The sequence below is a fragment of the Pyxicephalus adspersus genome, chromosome 6 (genome assembly GCF_032062135.1).
Source record: "Pyxicephalus adspersus chromosome 6, UCB_Pads_2.0, whole genome shotgun sequence".
NCBI classification, from domain to species: Eukaryota; Metazoa; Chordata; class Amphibia; order Anura; family Pyxicephalidae; genus Pyxicephalus; species Pyxicephalus adspersus.
Window position 1 is genome coordinate 40,106,560 of NC_092863.1, and position 24,269 is coordinate 40,130,828.

General features: G+C 35.9%; 1 protein-coding gene across 1 annotated transcript in view; it reads left to right on the plus strand.

Annotated features, from left to right (window-relative positions):
- Positions 1–24,269, plus strand: part of MYO18B (myosin XVIIIB) — a 262,438-nt gene that overhangs the window by 21,317 nt on the left and 216,852 nt on the right. Inside the window, exons 3-11 of the mRNA XM_072413906.1 lie at positions 332–477; positions 1,534–1,566; positions 6,002–6,748; positions 8,970–9,036; positions 10,101–10,213; positions 13,334–13,510; positions 16,723–16,921; positions 17,726–17,868; positions 19,551–19,651. Coding sequence (XP_072270007.1) covers positions 332–477; positions 1,534–1,566; positions 6,002–6,748; positions 8,970–9,036; positions 10,101–10,213; positions 13,334–13,510; positions 16,723–16,921; positions 17,726–17,868; positions 19,551–19,651 — 1,726 coding nt within the window. The remainder of the gene's footprint in view (positions 1–331; positions 478–1,533; positions 1,567–6,001; positions 6,749–8,969; positions 9,037–10,100; positions 10,214–13,333; positions 13,511–16,722; positions 16,922–17,725; positions 17,869–19,550; positions 19,652–24,269) is intronic.

Consider the following 24,269-nt stretch of genomic DNA (forward strand, 5'->3'; position numbering starts at 1 on the left):
ACAGTCAGAAGCAATGTTTTTTTTAAAGAAATGAACTATGGGAATGACAATTGAAAAGATCGGTACATCAGGAATGTCCTAATTACAAATATTTTTTATCATAAGCCTCAAAGCATTGCTTCTGGTTGCAGCAGTTATACACATTTACTAATCATAGGCATTTTTTGCCATACATATAATAGGCCTATCTTGTGTGCTGTGTGCACTGGGGAAAATTTGGTGAAACTTTAGCAGCTTCCCTACTTCTGAAACTACACATTGCATGGAACAATCAAACCTACTGAAGCAGAAACTGGATTGCAAGCTAACAGATTTTGTTTTATACATAAATAGATCAAGGAGGAGGATAAGGGGCCAAGAGCTACATCTCCTCCGCCTCTGATCTCAGTCATTCCTGGTGGATTCATCAAACAGCTCGTTCGAGAAACAGAAAAAGAAGCAAAACAGAAAGGAAAAAAATTAAAAGAAAAGTGTCCAGTAAGTATATGCATACTTCAACATTGTGGATCTATCCTATAGCATTGTTTTATTTTACTTGCTTTTTTAACACCATGCTAAAATATTATAACTCCTATATTTTAAATACTTTTTAGTACTCATCAAATTCAATTGTTAGTTACAAATGCCATAAAGCTAATTATATCTATATTATTGTTTTTACTTTATATGATGAACATTTTAGCAAATAGCTTTGGAGAAGTTCATGCGTCTCTCAGTAAACAAAACTTGAAACACTTACTGCATATAAGAGTATCCCTTAGTATCTTCCTATTTTATCTCTATACATTACTCAGAACACTTACTGCATATAAATGTTTCTGTAATTATCAACACCAACCTTTCAAAGGAGAAGGCAACCTCATATGCTAGTTTTTATTATCAATGAAAGACCAACATTTTCAAAAATATTACATTTAGGACCTAAGATATGTACAGATGCTAGATCATATTGCTTGAATGCAGTGAGTGATTTACAGATAGTAATGTTCGTTCTAAGGCAGGGGTCAGCAACCTCCGGCCTTTAGGCCAGATACCGCCTAGCCAGTAGTCCGTTCCGGCCTAACACCCCCTGGTCGATCTGGGGTTGGCAACCCGCTGCTTCTTAGCCTCCTTGTTATGCCTCCCTTCCCTAATTACCGGGGCCGGTGTTAACACTTCCGCCGCCGGGGTAAGGGGACATTCCCTCTCCTCCGTATGCATTGTGGAGGAAAGCGATTTCCTTTCAGGGGCGTTCCTGGTGGGAGGCGGAGCCATCAGCGAGAGAGAGAGTCCGGCCTAGTGTGCCTTCTTGACCTCCTAAATCGGCTTAGTAGTCAAAAAAGGGAAAGACATTCAGTGGGCATCTCGTTGCATCCTCCCAATAGGAATAAGAAGCAGTTGTCAATGGCTGTACTGAGGAGGGATGACAGAGAATCACTGGGGAACAGAGCTAAAGCTAGATTTGGACCTGAATGAACATTTGTGGTTCTCTGCAAGCAGCTTTAGTCCAGAACTATGTTACGTTGATCCCTTGTTTTTATTTTTCCTTTACAGGTGAAACAAGAACAGCCACCCGAATGTTTGACGGTAAGAAAGCAGAAAAATTTTTTGATTTTTAAAAAAAGCATATATGCTTTTGTTTTCAGAAGGATTTTATTATCATATTTTAGGGTAAAATGAGGGGAATCAAACTTACTGGTGGATCTGTCTTTCATTTATATAACAAAAAAAGCAAAAGAACAAAAATACTGCAGAAAGTGCAATGCATAAAAAGCAATTGGAGTAGATTTTTTAAATCTAAAATCTAAGCCAGAGCCACGGTCCACCAGTTGGCGGCCACTGCTTTAAACAACTAAGTAAGACTTTTTTGTGACTTCTGTTTTAAATTGTTTACAAAGGTATGCATATGTCAATATTTTACCTAAGAAGCAGTTTTACAATATTACCTATGAGACTGGCTTACTAAACAATGTGTCAAGTAAAGCAACAGGTCTAAAAACTCATAAACTGTGCTATCAAATGTGTATACAAGTATTTATTATTGGAATCTGCAATCAAAGTTTAAGCATATGGAACCCATGCACATATAACTAAATAATTTGCCTGCACTACAATAACCCTCCCAATATGGCCCACTAAGATTTTTTTAGAGTCCTCCCCGGGGATGCGGTTTAGTTGTCCTTGCAAGTTTGATGTACCAGCACGTTACCATGTAGCTGTTAAAAAAATTACACCATTGTTTTCCTACCATATATGGCTAAGTCTTCTGAGTTCCTCCTAATTTAAAGTAATTGGTGCTGGAATTTAGGAGTAAAGTACTCAGTGGCAACAAGCAAATGGGATCAGTGTAGCTCACCATACAGGCATCCAGTAAAAACAGTAAACTAAATATGGGGGTATGTCTTCATATTGCTAATAAAAGTTTTTCAGTCCTCATATATATGTAATCACTTTACTTACTATTTAGTTAATTAGGAAATGGCCAAGCTAAATATACATTAGTGATAAATCATTTCATCAACATAACCAGAAAATTACCCATTTACCCGACATAACAACCACATTCAGTGCAGTTTGAGAGTTTCTTCTTCCTATTAGCAGGAGTAAATATAAATGAAATGACAATTCCAATCTGATTTAACAAAGCTAAATGTTTTTAAATTCTTCTAGTTTAGGGAAGTTTTGGCAAATATTATTAGACAGCAGGTGGAAGTATATGATCGCTTTTATCTTGTGCTGTGTACTGTGGATATGCATCATAATAGTACTTTGTATTCTAATCTCTAAATGTTCCATACTACATGCAAATAACTCCTAAAATAAAGAGAATTTTTGCTTATATAGTGAGTAAATTCATAGTATTTATTTTTTGTTCCTAGGTGACCAGACATTTAATTTATGCTTGGGTTATTTCACATACATTTTAACAAATGGTGGATTAGGCTAGGTCTTCAAATTTTTTTCTCATAGATCAAATTTTACTAAGAAGCTAAAAAAATCTGAGTCAATTATATGTTGTCAAAACAGTGACATTACAGGAAATCAGACTTTTGCAAACCATTGCCATGGCATTTTCATAAACATTTTTAGGTGTTTGAGTTTATCATAAATTAAACAGAACATTATAATCCTCAGTGAGGCCCAATTGTTCATTCCATGCGGTGCCTATATATGCTGGTTTATGTTCAGTCTGATATGCTGGTACAATATTTATAGGGAGTTTGGGAAGAAATCTTCTGTTAGAGTAACCATAGGCATAGGCCTATGGCATAGTAACCGTAGTAACCATAGGCCATGCTAGGGTAGTAGGGCTGAATGGTTGGGGGAGGAATAGCTTTATACCATGAAGGTAGTTCTGGGACTTGTTAATTTTGGGAGTAATAAAAAAAGATCCAATCAATTACCACTGTATAACAGGCTCCTCCATAGACATTGGCACAAAATAACAGGGTTGGAAGACTGGCATGTATTGTCAATGGTGATCTCAGGGTTAGGCTGTTCAAAAGTAAATATAAAGCTGTACCTCTAAAGGGCAGCAGAGCATGTAGTCCAGGTATTACTTTTAAAAAGGGCAAGAAATATTCCTGCTTGATAAAATAAGTATAATTTATCAGTATAAAGTTTTCTTAATCGAATCAAATTAAACATAAAAACCAAAATTAGAAAGTACTTTGGTTATATACAGACACAAGAGATGGTTTTAGAGAGGTCACATTAAAAAACGTTACCATGGTAACAATGAACACACCTTAATGGTGTCATCTTAAAAGTGTCATCACGATCACAGAAAATCTAACAAAATAGAGGTTTATCTCCTAATTTTGGACAGTAGACGGGGCTGTGAATATCAACCGTTTTTATTGTCATCATCCTTTATCTGTCACAGTGTATTTTCTGGTATGATAGGGCATTTTATTTAAATAGCTATATATTTTTAGCAGCGTGTGATATAGATTTTGGTTACACATGATAATCAAAATTGACACAACTTCACCCTCTTTACTAAGTTACATGAAAAATCACTTTGCAAAGAGCAAATTTACCTAGCTTAGTGAATGAGGTGAAGCTGTATGAACTTGAGGCCAATAGGGTTATAAGAGTTTTGCCTATTTTAAAGCAGGTCAAGCTTTTCATTTGAAAAAGTAACAAGCACAGAAGAAAATATATGTTATGGCTCCAACACAACAGCTGTTACTAGGAGCAGAAGGTCAACAGATACCATCTGCCCTTCTAGACACACAAGCTGATTTTCCCAAGATCAAGTAACAAACACCCATTTGTCAGCCATCAGTAACTGTTCTGACATCTAGCAACAATGTATTGAAATCCTTTGTTTTAATTTATAAAAAATCCATGGATTAGAAACAAAAATAATGGTAATTCATTAAACAGATTTATAAAGAAGTGATTTGCCTAAATGTTGTCTATAGAAAAGCCGGTTATTATATGGTTATACTGAATTTTATTGAAATATTTAACCCACCTAAAGTCACCTCAACACAGCCATGGGTTTATGTGCCTCTGTATCACTACAAATGGTTAGAGACTTTAAGATAAATCAGATAATAAAACATTATTAATGTGTTTCCATAGCTATTTTTATCAAACAATAAATCTGATTTTTATTTTCAGTTGCATAACTACTCTCCATATTCTTTTTTAAAAAAACATAAGATAAAGGGACTAAAACATTTCATATTATTAATATATAGTGGTTTCAGATAGTGATACAGCCACAGAATAATCTATTTCTCATTCTCTGTTTTTCCTGTTTGTGAATCCATTGGCCACCATGCCCTTCTCATTGTCTGGCCCATCAGTTTTGCAACAGCACCTGTATAGTTATTTTCCATGAGTGACAATGCAGTTTACAGCGTGCTCTGCCCATGTTTGCCTGCATCTGATTATTGAGAAGTCAGGGGGACTCTCAATCTGACTCACCTATTTATGGCTACCCATCTTAAAATGCAGGTTATGCACCTTTCAACACCGGCAATCCCACCTACTGCATCTCCAATATTATGATGCTGCATGATACATGTAGTTTAATCAGGTGCTCAGTGTAGGCAGTGGATGTGACGAGGACACCTCAGTGTTACCTTCTTCAAGTAACCCGGCATTAGGATTTAAGCAAAACCTAAATTATATGTAATTTCTCAGTTCATTTGCTAGGCTTTAAAGTAAATTACCCATTTCCAGTACTATTGTCAGTTCATGGTTTGATGATGTGCCCATTAATGGCTCGTACTGTTTTAGGTGACTTCAAAGGCAGTGGAAACCATATGAAATTGTCAATAGGCCATTTATCTGATACAAGATATATTATATATTTTTAAAAAGTATATGATAGTTACAATATTTATTAGGTTTTTGTTTGTGTGTATGTGATGTGAAATTCACTATATTGATGTGTCCAGGTGATCACTTGTACTGGGACAGAAAGTGGTATTACAAAAGCACATTTGTTGTGACATTGACATTGACACATGATGCTACAATATTAATGGCACATTTGTTCCTCTGAATTCTATTTGTATGTGGATTTCCCCTCACTTTATTATGTGTCTCAAGAAGATAGTAAATGGTAATCTCCCCAATACTTCTATTTTTTACAACATAAAAAGACAGATGCACTTTAAGTACTCTATTGACAGGAGCTGGATTTAACTGAAGTAAAGAATTTATGTGTTCACATTCACACTGATTAGGCAGGTTGGACTTTAGTTCACAAGATGATCCTAATGAATGACCAAGGTTTCATTTGGATGTAAAATAGCCAAAATATAAACCTTGTAATGCTGTTGGTTCATCGGCCAGCAATATGTAGTCATCTTACGGTTAATGTACTGTATTTTCCCTCCTGAATTTGAAATTTGTATGAGAATATGTTCATCCAATCTTTAATTATTAAGTAAATGTATTGTGGTTTTACAATTTTTGATGACTAGAACAAAGTAAAGATAAATCACATTGTTTGTAAAGGAAATTATTTATTTTTTACAACTCATCTTTTGTGTTTCAGTCTCCGGGAAAACTGAACAATAATTTAGTTCAACAGTTTGCATTTAAGGATGAAAACATTCTCTGTGTAGAAGAAGAAATGGCAGACAAAAATAAGGTCTTTATGAATGGACTTAATGGAGACAAACATTCAGTACCAGGACCCGTATCAGAAAAAGCAGGCAGACGTAGCCTCACTCTCAAGTCTCTTAAGAGCCCTCCAAAGAGACAAAACCCACCAGTAGAACCAATGATGCCAGCAAGTGAAAATCCACTAACAGAGCAGAAGACTAGTAAAGAATCAGAGAAACCACTTGCAGAAGACAAAAATGAACAAACATGTGATAAAACACCAGAAGAACAAAAGACTAGTAAAGAAAGCAAGGAGCTAAGAGAAAATGAAAAAACTCCAAAAGAATGCAAAAATGAGAAAGCAAGTGTAAATCCACCATTAGAACACAAGAAGGACAAAGAATGCCAAAAGCCACCAGAACAAGAATCCGGGAATACAAAAAGTTTAAAAAATACAGTCCATCAGACCTGCAAAATTACAGAGGACAAATCACACAAACCCGAAGAGAGACATTTACCAACAGTTGAGAAGGAAATGCCTATAGAGATTTCACAGTCTTCCATCCTGGAAACTGGAGTAGGACAACTTAACCAAGAAAACACTTATGTTCTTGAAACAAATAAAGGAGAGAGGAGCAATCAAGATAATGAAGAGGAAGGATCAAGAACAGAATCACAAGGCAAGAGTCCAACAAAGGTAAGCGATATGGAGATGCCATGAGAAAACTTTATTAATGTTCCTTCCATAGTCATACAATACCAGAAAAAAGCAAACATCATGGGATCTGATCCTGGAATCTGAATAAGTTTTCTACCAATGTTGTAGTGTAAAATAATCCTGACGACAGAGTGTTTAAAAATGTTTAAAATTTTTATAATGAATAGTAAAATATTCTATGATACTAGAGAGGGTAATTGTTTCAACAAATTAGTGATGCTTTGTCAGTTTCCCAGTCTTCTTTTAGTTTTTTCCTGTATTATTTCCTTTAAAGCATGTAACAGTAGGTGCATCAACCCAGGCAAAAGTTGAAATTTTTTAGTAATCCAGTGTGTGATTGATTTTTATAACTAAGCTTTGACAAAAAAGAATGTGCATGACACAAACATGTATTTAGCCGCCCACAGAAGATTTTTGTTATTCCTACTAAACATTTAAATTCAACTAAATACATTTTAGCTGCATCAAACCTAATATGTTAAATGTCTTATATTAATTTCCTTTCTAAAGGGCCCCAAACCTAAGTAAAAATCTCCATCACTCTGTGTGGAACTAGTGAACACTTTGCAGATGTCTCACACACCCTTACTCAGCAGAGTAGCATGAGCTTTGCTGATTGCAGACCTATAGGTCTTATTAGGTAGGGGACACCTACAGAGGTTTGGACCTCTGCAGAGAGACTTGCTAAAGAACAAAGGACTGGTAGGAGGGACTTGCTTTTCTACTGTACCTGCTTTAGAAAGTCAAAGGAACTTTAAGACATAGGACCTTGTTTTGATTTTCACAAAATTGTTGTCTATATATTAATGTTTGTGTTTTTGACTTGATACATTTGTTTAAGCTTATTTTACTACATTTAAGCTACATTTATAAAGTTATTGGATGCACAACCTAAATATCAATATTCAGAAATTTAGAACTAGAGTATATTGTTTAAAGGCTTTGAAAATGCAGGTTAAAGTCAAACTCTATCCAAAACTTTTACCTTTCTTTTAGAACAGTGGTCACCTACCTTTTGGATCTTATGGACCCCTAAATTTACAGACTCCTGACCACGCATGTCCGGGGAGCTGTGTGTCACTCAAAGGGGAAGATGCTTCCCCCAGAGTGACATCATGATTCCAGAACCCGACCAATCTCCTATTGCAGGTCTGAGCCTGGCTGGGTTGTGTCCAGAGACACAAGCCTTCCACCGCCCTGAGCCTGCAATGGCAGAATGGGCGGGTTGTGTTCATGCGGAGGATATAGTCCTCAGCTCTGGCCGGTGTGCCCCCAGCAGGAAAAGGACCCAGATGGGGGGTGCACTGGCCAGAGCTGCGGACTACCAAAATGTTCTTGCGGACCATCAGTTGGCTAATTTAGAAAACACAATTTAGAGCAAGACTAAATTGTGTATTAACTTTTAATTACTATGTGTATGTCCATTGGGGTAATCCCCCCCACACTTCCTTTAAGAACAGCACATAGCACTTTCTTTCTGGGCAGGAATTATATTCAATTTTGCATGGGGTTTGCAGGTTCTCTCCGTGTTTGCGTGGGGTGCCTCTGGGTACTCCGGTTTCCTCCTACATTCCAAAAACATGCAGTTAGGTTATTTTGGCTTCCGCAATCAGACTTTCCACCTTAGACTGTATTAATGACATATGACAATGGTAGGGACATTAGATTGTGAGCCCCTTTGAAGGACAGCTAGTGACATGACTATAAACTTTGTAAAGTGCTGTGTAATATGGCAGTGCTATATAAATACTGTGTAGTAATAATGATAATAAAATGTATATACAACCTAAAGCTTTTTATATCAGCTTTACCAGCTCCAAATCTCTTAAGAATATAAAAAAAATTGCAGTTTGCTAACAACCTGTCTGGCTTATTTAAACAAAATCAAAATATTTTTTATGTAGTAACATATAACTTACATTAAAATAGAAAAAACTTGGAACAAGGGGGCATACTTTCTAATTAAATTGTAGTAATTTGACCACTGCAAGAGCACACTTAATACTTTTCTTGTCCTTTCAAATTCCTCTAAAAAATAAAGTAATAAAAGTTCTCCAGCCAAGCAATGTAGGATTAAAACATACCATTCCAGCCTCTTAATAATGCATGACTGTAGCAGAATAATTTGCTTCACAGTCGTTTCTGGCTTTGCCTGAACATCTGTTAGTTTAAACCTTCATTAAGTCTATTTTTTTCCTAGGTCCTGGAAGATGTGTGGTATGAGACAGAACAAGTCTGGTTTGTACACAAAGATGGCTTCACACTGGGTATGTGTAATATGTGAGCTAGGATTCAATGACATGTTTCATGGAAGAAGCAAATATGTAATCTTTTCTTTATTGTACAAATGTTTATGTATATTTCTAAAAGGGATTTAGAGAAGTGTTATGGATATTTCATTGGTATAAGTGCAAAAGATCATTTCAATGCAACCTCCAGTATCTATAATACCCATAGGTGCACTGAACATAACATACCCACTTAGCGGCTAAATGTAAAAGAGTCATTTTTTTTTTTAAAGTGAAAAAGGAAGAATTGCAATGTATATAACAGCAATAATGCTTATGTGACATAAGCATGGATAGAAATAGTTTATAAGCAACAAGCCTATGCTATACTATATAATGTAACAAATGGTTACATAGCTCTAAAATGCAGAACTCGAAAAAGGCTCATATTCAGTTCAAACCCAGCTTGTCTCGTCTTTACCTGTAGATCAGCTGAGCCTTACATTATTCTACATTTCTGCTTATTTCTCTAAAATATACATCAAGATCTCCTATAGAAAGCTCCTATATTTAAAGTCTTGCGTTAAGAGTTAAATGTAGCTGAACAAAAAATGTCAGATTTGTTCATAACATAACAATTCACTCGTTTTCTATGGCTAACAAATACTTGTTAGACTCTTGCAGCCCAGAGCTAAAATATATCCGTACTGGTGACTCCATGATAACATTTTTACTCCTAACGTCTGCTACTGATAGGCTGTCTGCCATCATCGTGCCCCACAATTCTGGCTTTTCAGATCTGTTCTGAGGATTTCTTTGGCTGTGATAGAAAATGCCAGCTTGTTAATACAGAATCTTACAGCGTTCCCCTACAGCAGTAAAAGATTAACTAAAGGATACATTTCAGGCAATAACATAGCATTAGTGGGTTCTCATCAGTTGATGGCAAAGCATATTACCATTTCATTGTAAAAGGGGAAAATCTCTCTAATTATATTACATACAGTAATTTTAAGGGAATTGGGTAGCACAGCTTTAATATAGAAGATGATTAAGACAAGCATAACATGTTTTTAAAATCAATTAACCCTTTGTGTTTGTAGCAACAGAACTAAAACCAGATGAGGGAACACCAGAATTAGCAGATGGGAGAGTCAAGATTCGTATTGATGCTGAAAATAGGACACTAGAAGTGGATGAAGAAAATATCCAAAGAGTGAGTATATGAAAATAAAGGGAATGGTTTTGTACAGTTTCACAGGGGTCAAAAAGAACCTTACAAAAGTGCTGCAATCAGTGAGCTTTTAATGCAGGATCTGGATTAGTATTTTACTTTCCCAAAATAGTACTGTTTTGTAAATGGGCTGGCACCTCTGGACCACCCTCGATCGAATAATGAAGGAAGTTTTTCATTATCTTAATTGAAGCTGATAGTTTCTTTATACTAACTAGATTACCTTTTATCCTCTTACCTAAACTTTAGTTTAGCTTAAAGATGCACTTAAACGTATGATAACAGAATCCGTATGTTGTTATATATTATTAAGATTGTGTTTTAGGCTATGCAGCAGATGATGCTCAAATCATTAAGGGATAACAGGGACTTCTTCTAGGAAACAGTCAGCAACACTTATTTGAGACTGGCACAAACTAGGTACATGTTTCTGCTCTTAAATTTTTAAAAATTAAAATGAGCTCCGTGGGTGTTTCTGATTATCTGTCTTGCTGGATGGAAATGCATTATGTATGAGAATCGTACTGCTTTCCTTCTCCAGGGCCTTGCAAAACTTTTAAAGGAGTGAGAAAGAAAAATCTGTTTTCCAGAGAGTTGTTTTGCAAATTTTCCAAATTTATCCTAGGCATATTGTATCTGTTTATGCCAGCCAGGGTACTGCAAAGGTTAGATTAGGCTTCTTAATCTAGCATTTTCTTGCATGGGACAGAACTTGACTGTTTGCAGTGCTCCTATGCACAAAGCTATTGTGCTCTTCTATTTCCAAAGTTCTTATTTTTCTTTCAAGTGCTCAGAAACATGGCTTTGCAATACTAGACTGATATCATGGGAAGGAATTTTACAGTTTTGAATATGGTTGTGTATGTAAATGATCCTAAATATGACAAAGAAAGTACATGCAGTTACCACTGCTGGTGTGATTGAATAAACTTTTTGGTATATTGAATAAAATAAGTCACAAAAAGTACCATCACTACTGATGATTATGCTAAGACGCAGTATTAACTATATAACCTGGACGTGTCTAGTAGGTACAAGAGTACAATGTGATTATTTGTCTACTCAAAACTAATTAAATGCTACAATATAGCCTGGAAGCTGAAAATGAGTTGAAAAAGGTAGCTACCTATGGTGCATTGTATATGTTTTGGGTGGCTTATAGACTAAAATAGCCTTTAGGATGGGAAGAAAATAAAAACTTTTCCAAGGATTGTGACAGAAACCAATGACGTAGTGAATAATGAGTTATGCTTTGCTGGGTTTAGCCAAATTACACAATGGGAGGGGTTGAAGAAGGGTGGTAAAAGGGACCCTAGCCTACTGTGCCCTGTGTCAGCAGTGTGTAACAAATAGACTGCAGGGGTCTCAAGTTTGTGATATAGTGCAGGGGACAGGTGCAAGTCACACACTGAGTGCAGGGGTAAGCAGTATGTCACACACTGAGTGCAGGAGTCAGAGGTATGTAACATACTGAGTGCAGGGGGTCAGAAGTATGTAACATACTGACTACAGGAGTCAGAAGTATGTAACATATTGAGTCCAGGAGTCAGAGGTATGTAACATACTGGGTGCAGGAGTCAGAAATATGTAACATACTGGGTGCAGGAGTCAGAGGTATGTATCATACTGAGTGCAGGTGTCAGACGTATGTAAAATACTGAGTGCAGAAGTCAGAGGTATGTCACATACTGGGTTCAATGGTCAGATGTATGTAACTTACTGAGTGCAGGGGTCAGAGGTAAGTAACATAGTGAGTGCAGGGGGTCGGAAGTATGTAACATACTGACTACAGGAGTCAGAAGTATGTAACATATTGAATACAGGAGTCAAAAGTATATACAGCTAAGTGCACAGCACCCCCTTTGGCTCATTTCACCACAACTACTTTGAAACACAGCAGTAGTCCAGTGCAAACACACTGTATATACAAACAGCACATACACAGTTGGTTGTTAAACTGGGCTTTATCTGTATATCCTTCAATACATATACACACAAACATACTTCTCTAATAATAGATGACTGTCCCAGTTCCCCGTGTCCTACTCAATCCAGCATGGGATGGGGATTTTGAGGTGCTATTGCTGCCATGCAACATGTGCTGCAACCACCAAGAAAGCTACTACATGACGCATGGTGGGCAAAAGCATGTTGCAGTTCCTCTATGTTTTAGACATTTTGCTTTATACATTTTTTAGGTTGCCAAATGTGGAATGCTTCTGGCTGGATGCCGCTGTGCTGGCCCATTGTGGAGCGTACAGAAATGGTCTGGCTTTTTGTAATACCATTGTGCAACCAGGAATTGTGGAAACTTTTGCTATGCAATAAAACGTCAGTGTATACCAGTCTTACCAGAAAATTATGATAACCAATTCAATAAACTGTAGGTTACCTTCCAGGAGAAGTTGGCAAGCTTTATTGCATAAAGAAACACAAAGCACATACATTTATATGTGACCAGGTGCTGGTATCAAAATCTATATACAAAAAATTGTATGTATGTAGTATGTGTGTATGTATGTATGTGTGTGTATATGTTCCACCATCACTCGAAAACGCATGGAGACATTTCAACCAAACTTGCTATACATATGACCGTGACTCATGTGAGTGCACCAGTCATCTTTGTACAGCGCTGTGCTATATGTCAGAGCTATATTTGGATGAATTTAGGTATGTGTGTATGTCATCACTACGAAAGCATGGAGACATTTCAACGAAACTTGCTAGACATATGACTCAGACTCGTGTAAGTGCACCGCTGGTCTTTGTACAGCGCTGTGGTATATGTCAGAGGTATATTTGCATGTATGTATGTGTGTATGTATTGCTCAGTGACAGTGTGCCTTTTGCTTAACACTATAGCTTTATTTGATTCCTTTTCCTGTATAATATAGGATTGCAATAAATACATACCCCGGCAACGCCGGGTATTCAGCTAGTATAAAATAATATATTTTCTATACTGCCCTTGTCCACTATATACAAAATGTTTTGTGTTTAGGTTGCATGCAGTGCATCAAATAGATGACGATATTTATTTATGGGAAAACATTTTTGAGCAAGTCCAGGAACAATAATTGTGCTTTTCCTTTTTATCAGACAAATCCCTCCAAGTTTGACTATGCAGAAGACCTAACAACACTTGTCAGTCTGAATGAATCCAGTATAATTAACACTCTGTGGCATCGATACCAGTCTCAGCTTATTTACACCAATGCCGGACCAAACCTCATTGTACTGAAGCCAAGTGGACCCGTCACAAATTTTTCTACCAAGGTAGGCAATGCCTAGTATCAGTGTACTTCCCTAAGGTGGCATACTTTTTAAGCACTGGTTAGAATGGGGTTTTGATGTTCATAAATAAATAAAGTAAATTTCTTGATGATGTGAACGTACCTGATCAAAACACATTAAAGTAGCTATGTCCTACAGAGAAATAAAATACAGTACAGTAAATACATGAATGATGTAGTTACTACATAGAAGACCATAAACAGTAGTAGTATAATAGTGGAGGTAAATAGAAGAGCTGTGACAAATACAGTATATGTGTTTAGAAGCCCTATTTTTCAAAGTGTTCCTCTAGGATTCACAACAAAAACTCATCACATCAAATTACTTGCAGTACCTGGTTTAATAAATGGCCATAGAAAATCACATAAATTGGGAACCGGACTTACTACAGGCAACACTTCTTCTAGGTTTTATAAATCAGATAGAGAAGACACCAGAAAATGCATTAACCCCAATCAGCCAATCATTCATTTTGTCTAATATTAAAATAGGTTTTCAGTAAATCTCTATTTTTATTAGCAACAGGATCAAAAACACTGTGTTACAGGAGAACTGTCAAGTCAGGCAATAAAGCATTCCATGCAAAGGAAACAAAAAAAACAGTACATTTATTTCATAGCAAACACAGACACCAGTTATTTTTTATTTCATAATTGCTTCCTAAAATCCTGCTGCCTTTAAAAACATATTTTTTTACACGTAATATTACACTAGATATAACTATTTGATATCAAAGTGCATTTCTTATCTGTTACACTTGGTGGTGCTAGATATCTATGGAATCCTTTTTGTACACAGACACTCTATGTTTGGTTACTTTAAATGATGTTATTATTTATGATGGTTTGAAAACATAGTGTAAGTTTATATGGGTATTTATGTCTTTAAAAGAACTGAGATTTATTATCTGCCCCTCCCCTGGAATTAAATCCTTCTGTTCCTCTTTGTTCCTAGTTAGTCCCATGTAGGGAACTCTATATAATATTTATTACCAAAAAAACAACCTTAAACAACTTTAAACGATTAAGGAAATAAGCAAATGAAGATCCTATAGGGAGTAATAAGTGATTATATTCATTGCTCCATTGCTGGGAAATGACACGGCCCCTCTTGGAATTAGGTATACTGTGAGTGTTAAGTGAACACAAGAGGTGAATAAATTATAAAACTTTATAGCTCCACCGGCACATGCTCTATTGGTTGCCAACACTTTATGATTGATTTTCAATTGAAGACCACAAAATGAATACATCTAATAAATGTAAAGATGATATATAATCATTATGAAGTCTTCTTAAAATGTTCTTTTGATGAGGCTTACTTTGCAAAACATGTCAAGAAATATGATGTTTTTGTTGTAAATGAAAAAAGAATTTCTATATGTGTGTAAATTTTCATTGGAGAATAATTAAGTGGTCCTTAAATGTGCATGTTTTTATACATTTATTTTTAATAAATTGTGTTTAAATATATGTTGATATAGCATTGAATTATAATTAGGTACCTAAAAAAAAAGGTTTTTAATTTAGGGGAAAAGAGATAGATGTAAAATGGAGGTTCGGCACCAAATTTCACTGATCCTACCTTGAAAGATAACCAAAAAGTTATCTGTAACTGAGCCAGAAGCTACATAGCCTAATCGGTCAATATTCTGCTTCATCTATTGAATATTCAGGTAAACAGTTTAAATGACAGGAAAGAAAGTGTTCAGGTGACCCGTTGTAGTGTAAGTTATTCGGTATTAATATGGATGCATTCAGGTGAACAGCAGGCGTGGGAGTATTTAGGGGAATGTTTACAATGGCATGAGTTTACATGAACAGTTGACTTGGAGTGTTGACTTGTTTACTTGGAAATGTTAAGGTAAACACTTAAAATGCAAAAATACATAGAAATATTAATAAGAAAAAAATATATGCACAAAAAAGCCCAAAGTGAACTACTTAAGTGCAAAATGATGTCAAACTAACTTTTTAACTTGTTCAATTTACTGATGGAATGAATTCTAAGGGGTATACAAGTATTTATGAAAACAAATTTGCATAGTGATTCGTTCAATGAAAGCGCTTGTTTTATCTTTCTGTGCAAACTGAGATGGAATAATGTATTTAAATATTAACTAGAGATGGACAAATGTGTTTGAAATGTAATAAATGCCACTTTAAAAATTTGGCTTTAGGCAGAGCTTTATTGCAGAAATAGCAGGAGATGTCCCTTCTGCAATAAGTATTCTTACCTGTCTGATTGCTGCCTAGTTGTCAACATTAGCAAAGCTGCGAATGCTCAGCCACAATATTAAAGTTAAGCTATAGGTGGTAAAGAGATTCTTTACAAAAAATGCAAAGGTCTCACACTGGCTTATTTTTAATATTGAACCCTGTAAAGCTAAATCAAAGTAAACCCGCCAAGAGAGAAATACAGGGACTTCCATTGTCATTAGATCGTTGGATCTTCTGAGGGACAGTAAGTGTTATTACTATAAACTTTGTAAAATGCAGAAATATAAAAAATACTTATATGGATCCCCAATGACCAGAGCTTTGGTGTGTAACAGACAATTAACATTTTCAGAAGGAGAAATCATCAGAGATAGTTTCCAAAAGGGTTCATACGATCCTGAAAACTGAATTACATAATGGGCCTGATTTATTAAAGACTGGAGAATAAAGACTATTATGGGAAAACCTAAGTAATCCAGCAAACCTAGAATGGATCGAGTCCAGGACAGAAAACATTTATCAACTAATAGCAAGTGATTTTAAAAAATCCATGCCAGGTTTGCCAGATCATGTCCACCCATGATAGTCTATCCTCTCTAGTCTTGGAGAGCTTTAATAAATCAGACCCTATGTGTTTTATTCACCATTTTTTTTTTTTTTTTTTGCATTGACATGTTTATATGTATTTTGGCAAGTGCAGCAAAAAGGAAAAAAAAAGTCTATCCATACAGCTGGTGAGCAAGAAGAAATGGAATAAATAATGAATGTTATCTTTCTATTTGAAGAAGTCTAAACGCATTTAAATTTTAGAGAAACTTCTGTTGTTTTATCAGCGTTTTGAGTTTATATAATGTCATGCCTTTTTAACTTTTACTGCTGCAACAATAATCACAATTCAAGGTAGGAGTTGTAGTGCCTGAATGTCAACCTGCTGTTTTTCACACACTCACTAACTCCCATCGCTCCTTTTCTTAGGTGTTCAAAGGCAAGAAGGACAGCATGCCCCCTCACATCTGTTCAGTGGCACAGAAAGCCTATTGGAATATGCTAACACAACGTCAGGATCAGACAATCGTGCCCCTGGGCAGAAGTAATGCAGGCAAATCAACATGCTGTCAGGCAGCTTTGGAATACCTGGTGGATGTTGCTGGAAGTGTGGACAACAGAGTAACAGGTAATACTGATTTTAGTACTTGGGTATTACACTAATATATGTTCCATATTTATTTTGTAAACTCATATAAGGCACAAACTTCAATATTATTTCATATCATTGTAGAAGTTACTGTAAAAAGACACATGGATTAGTAGGTAATCCTTGGATTGTCAAACATATTATGAGGGACAAGCTTTGCTTCTTCAAGTCAGAGCTATGCTTGTAATACCTAGTTGAAGGAGAATACTAAAGAAGCAGCTGGGAAGATAGGAAAACACATTAAAAGCAAAAGCAGGGAGATTCTTGCATTACAAGTTCCTATCTACAGCTTTCATTGCAGCAAGAATAAGTTGGCAACACAGCAGTAACATCACCAATTCCCACATGATATCTGGTGAAATTAGCAGTGCCTTACATGATCCCACACTGCAGATATATAGCCATGATACAACCATATGCAAGGCACACGTGTGAAAAAGGGAAAATGCATTGCTTAATGTTGTAGATGGTATTTAGACAATAACAAATTTTAACATTCATGGCTCTATTTATAAAACAGGGAATCAGCCATTCCCTCAAACATTTCCTGGTGGTAATCTATTAACACAATAGCCTGGAAGATTCCCACAATGTTGAGGGAATGTCAGATTCACTGTTTTATGAATACAGCCTATAGAGTACATGTCAAAGTATATTTTTTTTAAATTGATATATAACATCAACATAAATGAACCTTTTTTAAATACTGTTTAACCATAGTTCAGTAACAAATAGATGGTAATAATAAAAAACTGTGGACAACCATTTCCTTTTCATTTCCAGTGGAAAAGATTCAGGCTGTATTCACGATTCTGAAATCCTTTGGATGTGTGCAAACAAGTGAAGGCAATAATTCCACTCGTTTTTCCATGGTCATGTCTTTAGACTTTAATTCTGCTGGCCGTGTAACTGCTGGACATCTACAGGTAAAAATATAATTCTTTATATGATTCACACTACATTAAAATTATTGGAGAAAAGAAAGAGAGAACTGTAGGATGTGAAACAGTTTGAAACTTCCAGAAATTCTATCTGGTAGTGTTTGAAGCTCTATCAGTAATAAAAATATCCTCCTCTCACTTATTTTTAGCTGCAGTTGTGGCATTGGCTTTTGCTGTTAGCATGAACCTTTAGACTATTGTAAATCAGCCTTACAAATCTGTTTCTTACATTGCTAGTTGTGAAGATAAGAGACCTAAATAAATAGACAGACAGCACCCAAAATACCCTAGAGGTTGAACTTGATGGACTTATGTCTTTTTTCAACCTAACTATGTAACCATAATGTGGTTTATGTTTTGTTAATATTTTATTATCATCATTATTTTGCAGCTTTAATTATTCATCCATTACCTGGATTTTTGATTGATTAGCTCCAAGTTGCAGCCTGATTGTAATTAAAATCATCATAATTTGAAATGCCTTTGTAAACAAACTAGCAGCATTATACATTGTATTATCTTTTTATTGCAATAAGTGTGAAAAGAAAGATGGGTCTTCCTTAGCACATCAAACTTTGGTTACCCATGGAGAGAAAATGAAGTGGTTTACTTTTATTTCCTAAACACATATTAGGAGGTTGTCCTGATTGCATTAGGGGCCAAGGCAGATTTTATTTGGTTGGGTTGCATATATATAAGGGTTTTATTCTCTTTAAACCAAGGTTTTAATTTATGTATTTATGCTTATGTACCACTGTATTATGTACACCGGTTTATCTGCTTGATAAAACAAATATCTGATGAGCCAATGGCATGGCAGTAACATAAATCATTTAGCCATGTAGACATTGTGAAGATGACATGCTGAAGTTCAGACAAAGGGTCAGATTTATTAAAGCTCTGCAAATCTGGAAGCAGATACAGTAGCTGGGGAACAAATTGCTCTTCCTGTCAGCTAAGAACGGGATCCTGAGGCTACAGTTTGTACAGGCTCACAGGAACTTGACCTAAAAAGATTGGAAAAGTGTTGCCTGGTCTATTGAATCTTGTTTTTCTGCTGTGAAACAGATAGTGGGTCCTCATTTATCATTAACAACGGGAAGGCATGCCTACTTTGTATCACAATTTCAGGCTGGTGGTGTAATGCGGTGGGAAATATTTTGTTTGTTGGCACACCTGGGGCCTCTGAGTGCCAACTGAGAATCGTTTAAATGACACAGCCCACTTTAGTATTGTTGCTGAACATGTCCATCCCTTAATGGCCACAATGCACCTATCTCTGAAAGCTACTTCTAGCAGGATAACGCACGACACAAGCCTTTAATCATCTCAAATGGATTTCTTTAACATGACAATAAGTTTATTGTGCTCAGATGGCCTCCATAATGACCAAATCTCACTCCAGTGGAGCACCTTTTGGAGGTAGTATATCAAAAGATTTGTTTCATGGATGTGCAGTTGACAAATCTGCACAACTGCATGATACTAGCATGTCAATATGGATCATAATTCCTGTTTAATGTTTCCAGCATCTTTATGAATCCATGTTACAAAGAATTACAGCAGTTCTGAAACAAGGTGTACTCAATAAAGTGGCTGGTGAAAGTATATATACCATGTTTCTTCATCATAACTGACTGATGTTATTGTGTCTGTATCTATTTTAGACTATGCTTCTGGAAAGGATGCGCGTAGCTCAGCAGCCAGAAGGAGAGAGCAACTTCAATGTATTTTCCCAAATGCTGACTGGAGCAAACTTGGATCTGAAGTATGTTGTCAGTGTAGTAATTAATGTATTAAGATTGTGGTCACTTTTAGGAAAAACCGAGTTTACACAATTTTTTTAGGACTTTTTGTGGTATTGCAAACCTCTTATTATGCACTTCATGAAATGTATATTAGGAGGTCTTTTAAACTTGTTTTGTTTGTTTGACATTTTTACATGTTTTAATTTGAAATAAAATTGATTTAATTTTTAATAGCAATGTACTAATGAGTATCTATGCAATACCACAAAAAGTCCCAAAACAATTCAGTAAACTCGGATTTTCTTTTGGTATATAAACTAGGATGTGGTTGGTTAAAATTCTCTAATCACTGATACTTTCTTGGTAGTCCTTTATAAAAAAACTACAATGTTTTTTTTATTCACCACTATCTGACCCTTCTGCTATCATTGGCCTATTTCAATCAGTTCTTTATTGATAATTTTTAACTAAAGTAATAATGGCAATGAAAATCAAACCAGTATAAGATGAATTCATTTTATCATTGTGTAGTATTTTATCATTGTGACATATATTGTGTAGCAGATTACAAAGCACACATTCATATCCCTCGGAGGAACACACAATCTAGTGTACCTTCCACACTTCTAGTCTAATATCCTTAACCCTAGCCCAATTAAATTTGGGGGAAGACCAATTAACCTATCAATAGGTTTTTTTTTTCCAGATAAGTGAGGTTAAGCCAAAAAAATGAAAGCGATCTTATCTCCAAATCGGTCATTGGGCACTTTCACAGTGCTCCCTGCCACCGCAAAATACCCAGTGTTGGTTAGCTTTAAGGTATTAATGATGCCTTCCCCTCTTTATGCAATCATAGGGAAAGTTTACATGCTCGCTCATACTGCAAAGTATAGGGAACGAGAGCATACCAGCCATTAATAAAGGAGTGGTGGACGAGCAAACTTTAGTAAAGGTGGTTGGGTGATAGACTTTAAACAGATCTTGCCATATTCCCTAAGTGGGCAAGGTGATGGGCATAGTGATATGGTCGTAGGGAAAAAATACAGTATATTTCGGTGAGCACATATTCTGCACACACAAACACACACACACATATATATTTGTTGCAAGTGAGGTGGCATAAACTCAGAGTTAAAACTTTTACTATGTAGTATATAAATATTTTCCATTCTATTTCCATATGTTGGAAGGGGAATTCTCTATTTTAGGCACTAGATGGAGTACAACATCTACTAAATACAGGAGGCCTTTGAAAGCATTTATTTAGTGATAATGGTCTGTAGTAAGTTTGCAGGGGCCAGTGGAAGCTCTTTTCACACGTTTAACAGACACTGCAAAGTATTTATTACAGCCAAAAGGCAAATGCAGATGAGTGACTGCCCAGTAAATCAGGCATTTTCTGCATGAGATGTGCCAGCTCTGTTTTCATTAAATTGTACAGTTTCCAGCTTCTGTACAATTTTGCATGCTCATTTCTACATACCATGTTGATATTTTTTTTAAGTCATACATTGAGGTTGTAGTATTAGGAATTCTGTTGTTTTGTGTGCATTTACATTGCTTTATTCTTACCTATGTTTGGTGAAAAAGAAACATTCCTTGTTCTCTTAGAATTCCAGTTTTGGGATGTAATCAATACTTTGCTAGCCATACATTAGTATCCTTCAGTTGAAATTGCACTTGATAAAACCTAAGCTCATCCTGTATTTTTTAGCCAGCAGCAGCTTTCCACTTGGCAGTGATGGAGCCCTGGAGATTTTTAGAAAAAGCTTCTAGCCATCGGTTATCGGCTTCATGTTATATTGACATTGCCTGTAAAGGATTTGATACATGGTTCAGGCAATGGGATTTTTACAGCCAGGGAATAGCCTGATTAATGTCCCGTGTCAAGACAAAGTCTAATGGAAATCAGGAGGGGGCTGATGCATAGTAAATGGGTAAACAGAGAGCCTCCTTGTCCTTAGCTATGACATTGCACAACCGACGCAGGGTAGAGATGGGATGGGTGATAGACAGAACTTTCCTCATACTCCAAACATACACAACTTTATACTTAGAGTACAAAGTGGTCACTTTAAAGTGTTTCTGCCGTAATGGAATTCTGTGTGAAGGAAAATATGTAGGCTATTTTTGCTGATATCTCCCTGTGAAAATACTAACTACTTGCCTGTCAAGCTGATAAAATGGCCTCCAGAGGTTTTAGCATATTCTGTATGCTGCTGACCTGGAAAAAGCATGCACCTCAGGAGTTCTGACATAAGTTCAAATTGCAAGTAGCATTTTAGAAGAGGTCTATTTAACCTTTATAATTTGTTCTGTCCAAGTTACATAGTTACAAAGTCTTAATATATTCTGAACATAACCATAGAATTGTTAAGTACATTAATTTTTACTTCCAACACCAATGAAAAGCCACTCATTGCTAATTATAGACCCCTAATATTAGCATTTCAGAAAACACTCAACTCCTTGTCTATCCAGAGTAAAGCAAAAAACTTCTTGCAGGATCATTTTGCATAGCAATCCTGTGAGTAAAATGGACACATATCCAAAAATAAAATGGATAGTGACTTCCGGTACTGCAAAAGATACAAAAAACATATATACCATACCTAAAAATACCATACCTGCTCATCAGTACAAATGTAGAAAACAGATCAGAATCTATTGCTACCCAATGTGTTTTGCCTAAGGAAGCTTCTTATATCACAATATATAATAAATATAATATCCACACCTCATACCCAGTTGATTTTAATACTTCCACTAGTGAGGTATCTCATTAGAGGTTATTCTAAGGCGTCATTGAGGTAATGGACCAGGTCAGGCTAAGTCACGGAATCAGAGGACTTTTGGCTCAGAACAGGGTCTTAGAACTTTTGGAACTGCCTCAGGATGAACTTCTCTGCCTGCTCCAGGGTTTACCTTGGACATTTGGGAGCCTGGGACTTGCTGCCATTTATAATGGAAAGCAGGAGGGAGAAGCATCCATTTCTTCACCTACCCTGTTATCAATGTACCTGAAGACGCTCTGCTTTGAGCACTTCTGGGTTCTGAGCAGACCATCATCTGGGAAAACAACCAATTAATTATAGTTTGGGGTATTGCTTGTGTTTTCATGTTAAAAGATAGCATTTTAGCATGTGTGTGAACAAAAATTAATTTGAAAAATGGTGAATGCTACATTGTATGTACTTTATTCTCTGTCTTGCAGTTATATTGTCTTGGTGTTAAATAAAGAGGTAATGAGATGTAATCATTTCTTTTATGATTTCTAAAATAGTAGTGATAAGGTTTTCCAGATTTAAAACTACCTTCTGTATTCTAGTACAGTATTATTTTTATTTAATGCAGGATGTGGAGTTCCAATAATGTGTATTGTGTGATAAACCCATATAGGTTGTTGCAGGTTATGTCAGAGCAGTTAGTTCAACCAAAGACTATTTATTTGTGGTATTATATACCTTATTGTAGAAAATTGTACAGAGAACAGATATAGGCTTCTTTTTCTGAACTCCTCTTTCCTAACATTGTAAATGCCTGGCTGCTTTAATGTCTTCTGAGTCATTTACCTGAAACACATATGCAGAAATGGATTTCTGACTTCATTAGCTGCAAGCTTGTTCCAGGTTATTGACCAAAAAGTTTTAAAACCAACAAAAACTTAGTTCCTTGTATATTCAGAATGAAGTCATTAGTGGCAGCTTTTATGTTTCTCTTTTAAAGTTTGCCTCATGACCTCCTTAACACTTTTGCATTGTGGTAATGCATGGTAAAATTGTGACAATCAAACTAACATACTATTACAGCAGCGGGCAATATATCTATGTTGCCGTGCACCATAAAAGAATTTGCATTTTTCCTTAATCTACCTTGTTTTGATCATTGAAAATCATTATTGACCTTGATAATTGATCATTAGGGGTTGGTATTTAAAAGACAGAGGAAAGATGGATTTTTATGCAGCAAATCAAGGTTATATTGTAAGCAAATAGTTGGATGAAATAACAATTTTCATATGCAAAGAATGTACAATGCGTTTTTGGTCTTTCCCATTCATATTAGTCATTGGATGTTTGACCAATTAGCTAGAAACAAGAAATCCTTAAATATTAACAAAAAAATGTCTTGTAGCTCCACATATTTCGTCGATATGCTTCTTTAGGGGATGCATGGAAAGTGTTTACCAAACTGTATAGCAAAATACAATGAACGTTTTCATGACACTTTATATTTTGGAACAAGTTTTGAATTAGGTTTTTGTAATTTGCTACACAGTTTGGTAAACGCTCTCCATGCACCCCCTGAAGAAGCCTATCGGCGAAACGCATCAGAAATGAGAGACTTGTTGGATGGAAATTTGAGCCAATAGCTGTATATATTTCATTAGGTAAATTGATTTTAATGTATGATGCACCACCAACAGCTAAATTTATAAAATGTCAACTCTCTCATGATTTTTCTGTCAATGACAAACAATAGGAACAGCTGTTCATCAGTTTTCATTAGACATAAAAACATATAGTCAAACTATTGTGGATAGGTAAGTGAAGTGAAGAATTGAGAAACCATTTTGTACAACAGAGGTTGCCAGAAGAAAAGGCATTGTCTGGTCTACCTCTTGTCTTTTAATTGTTC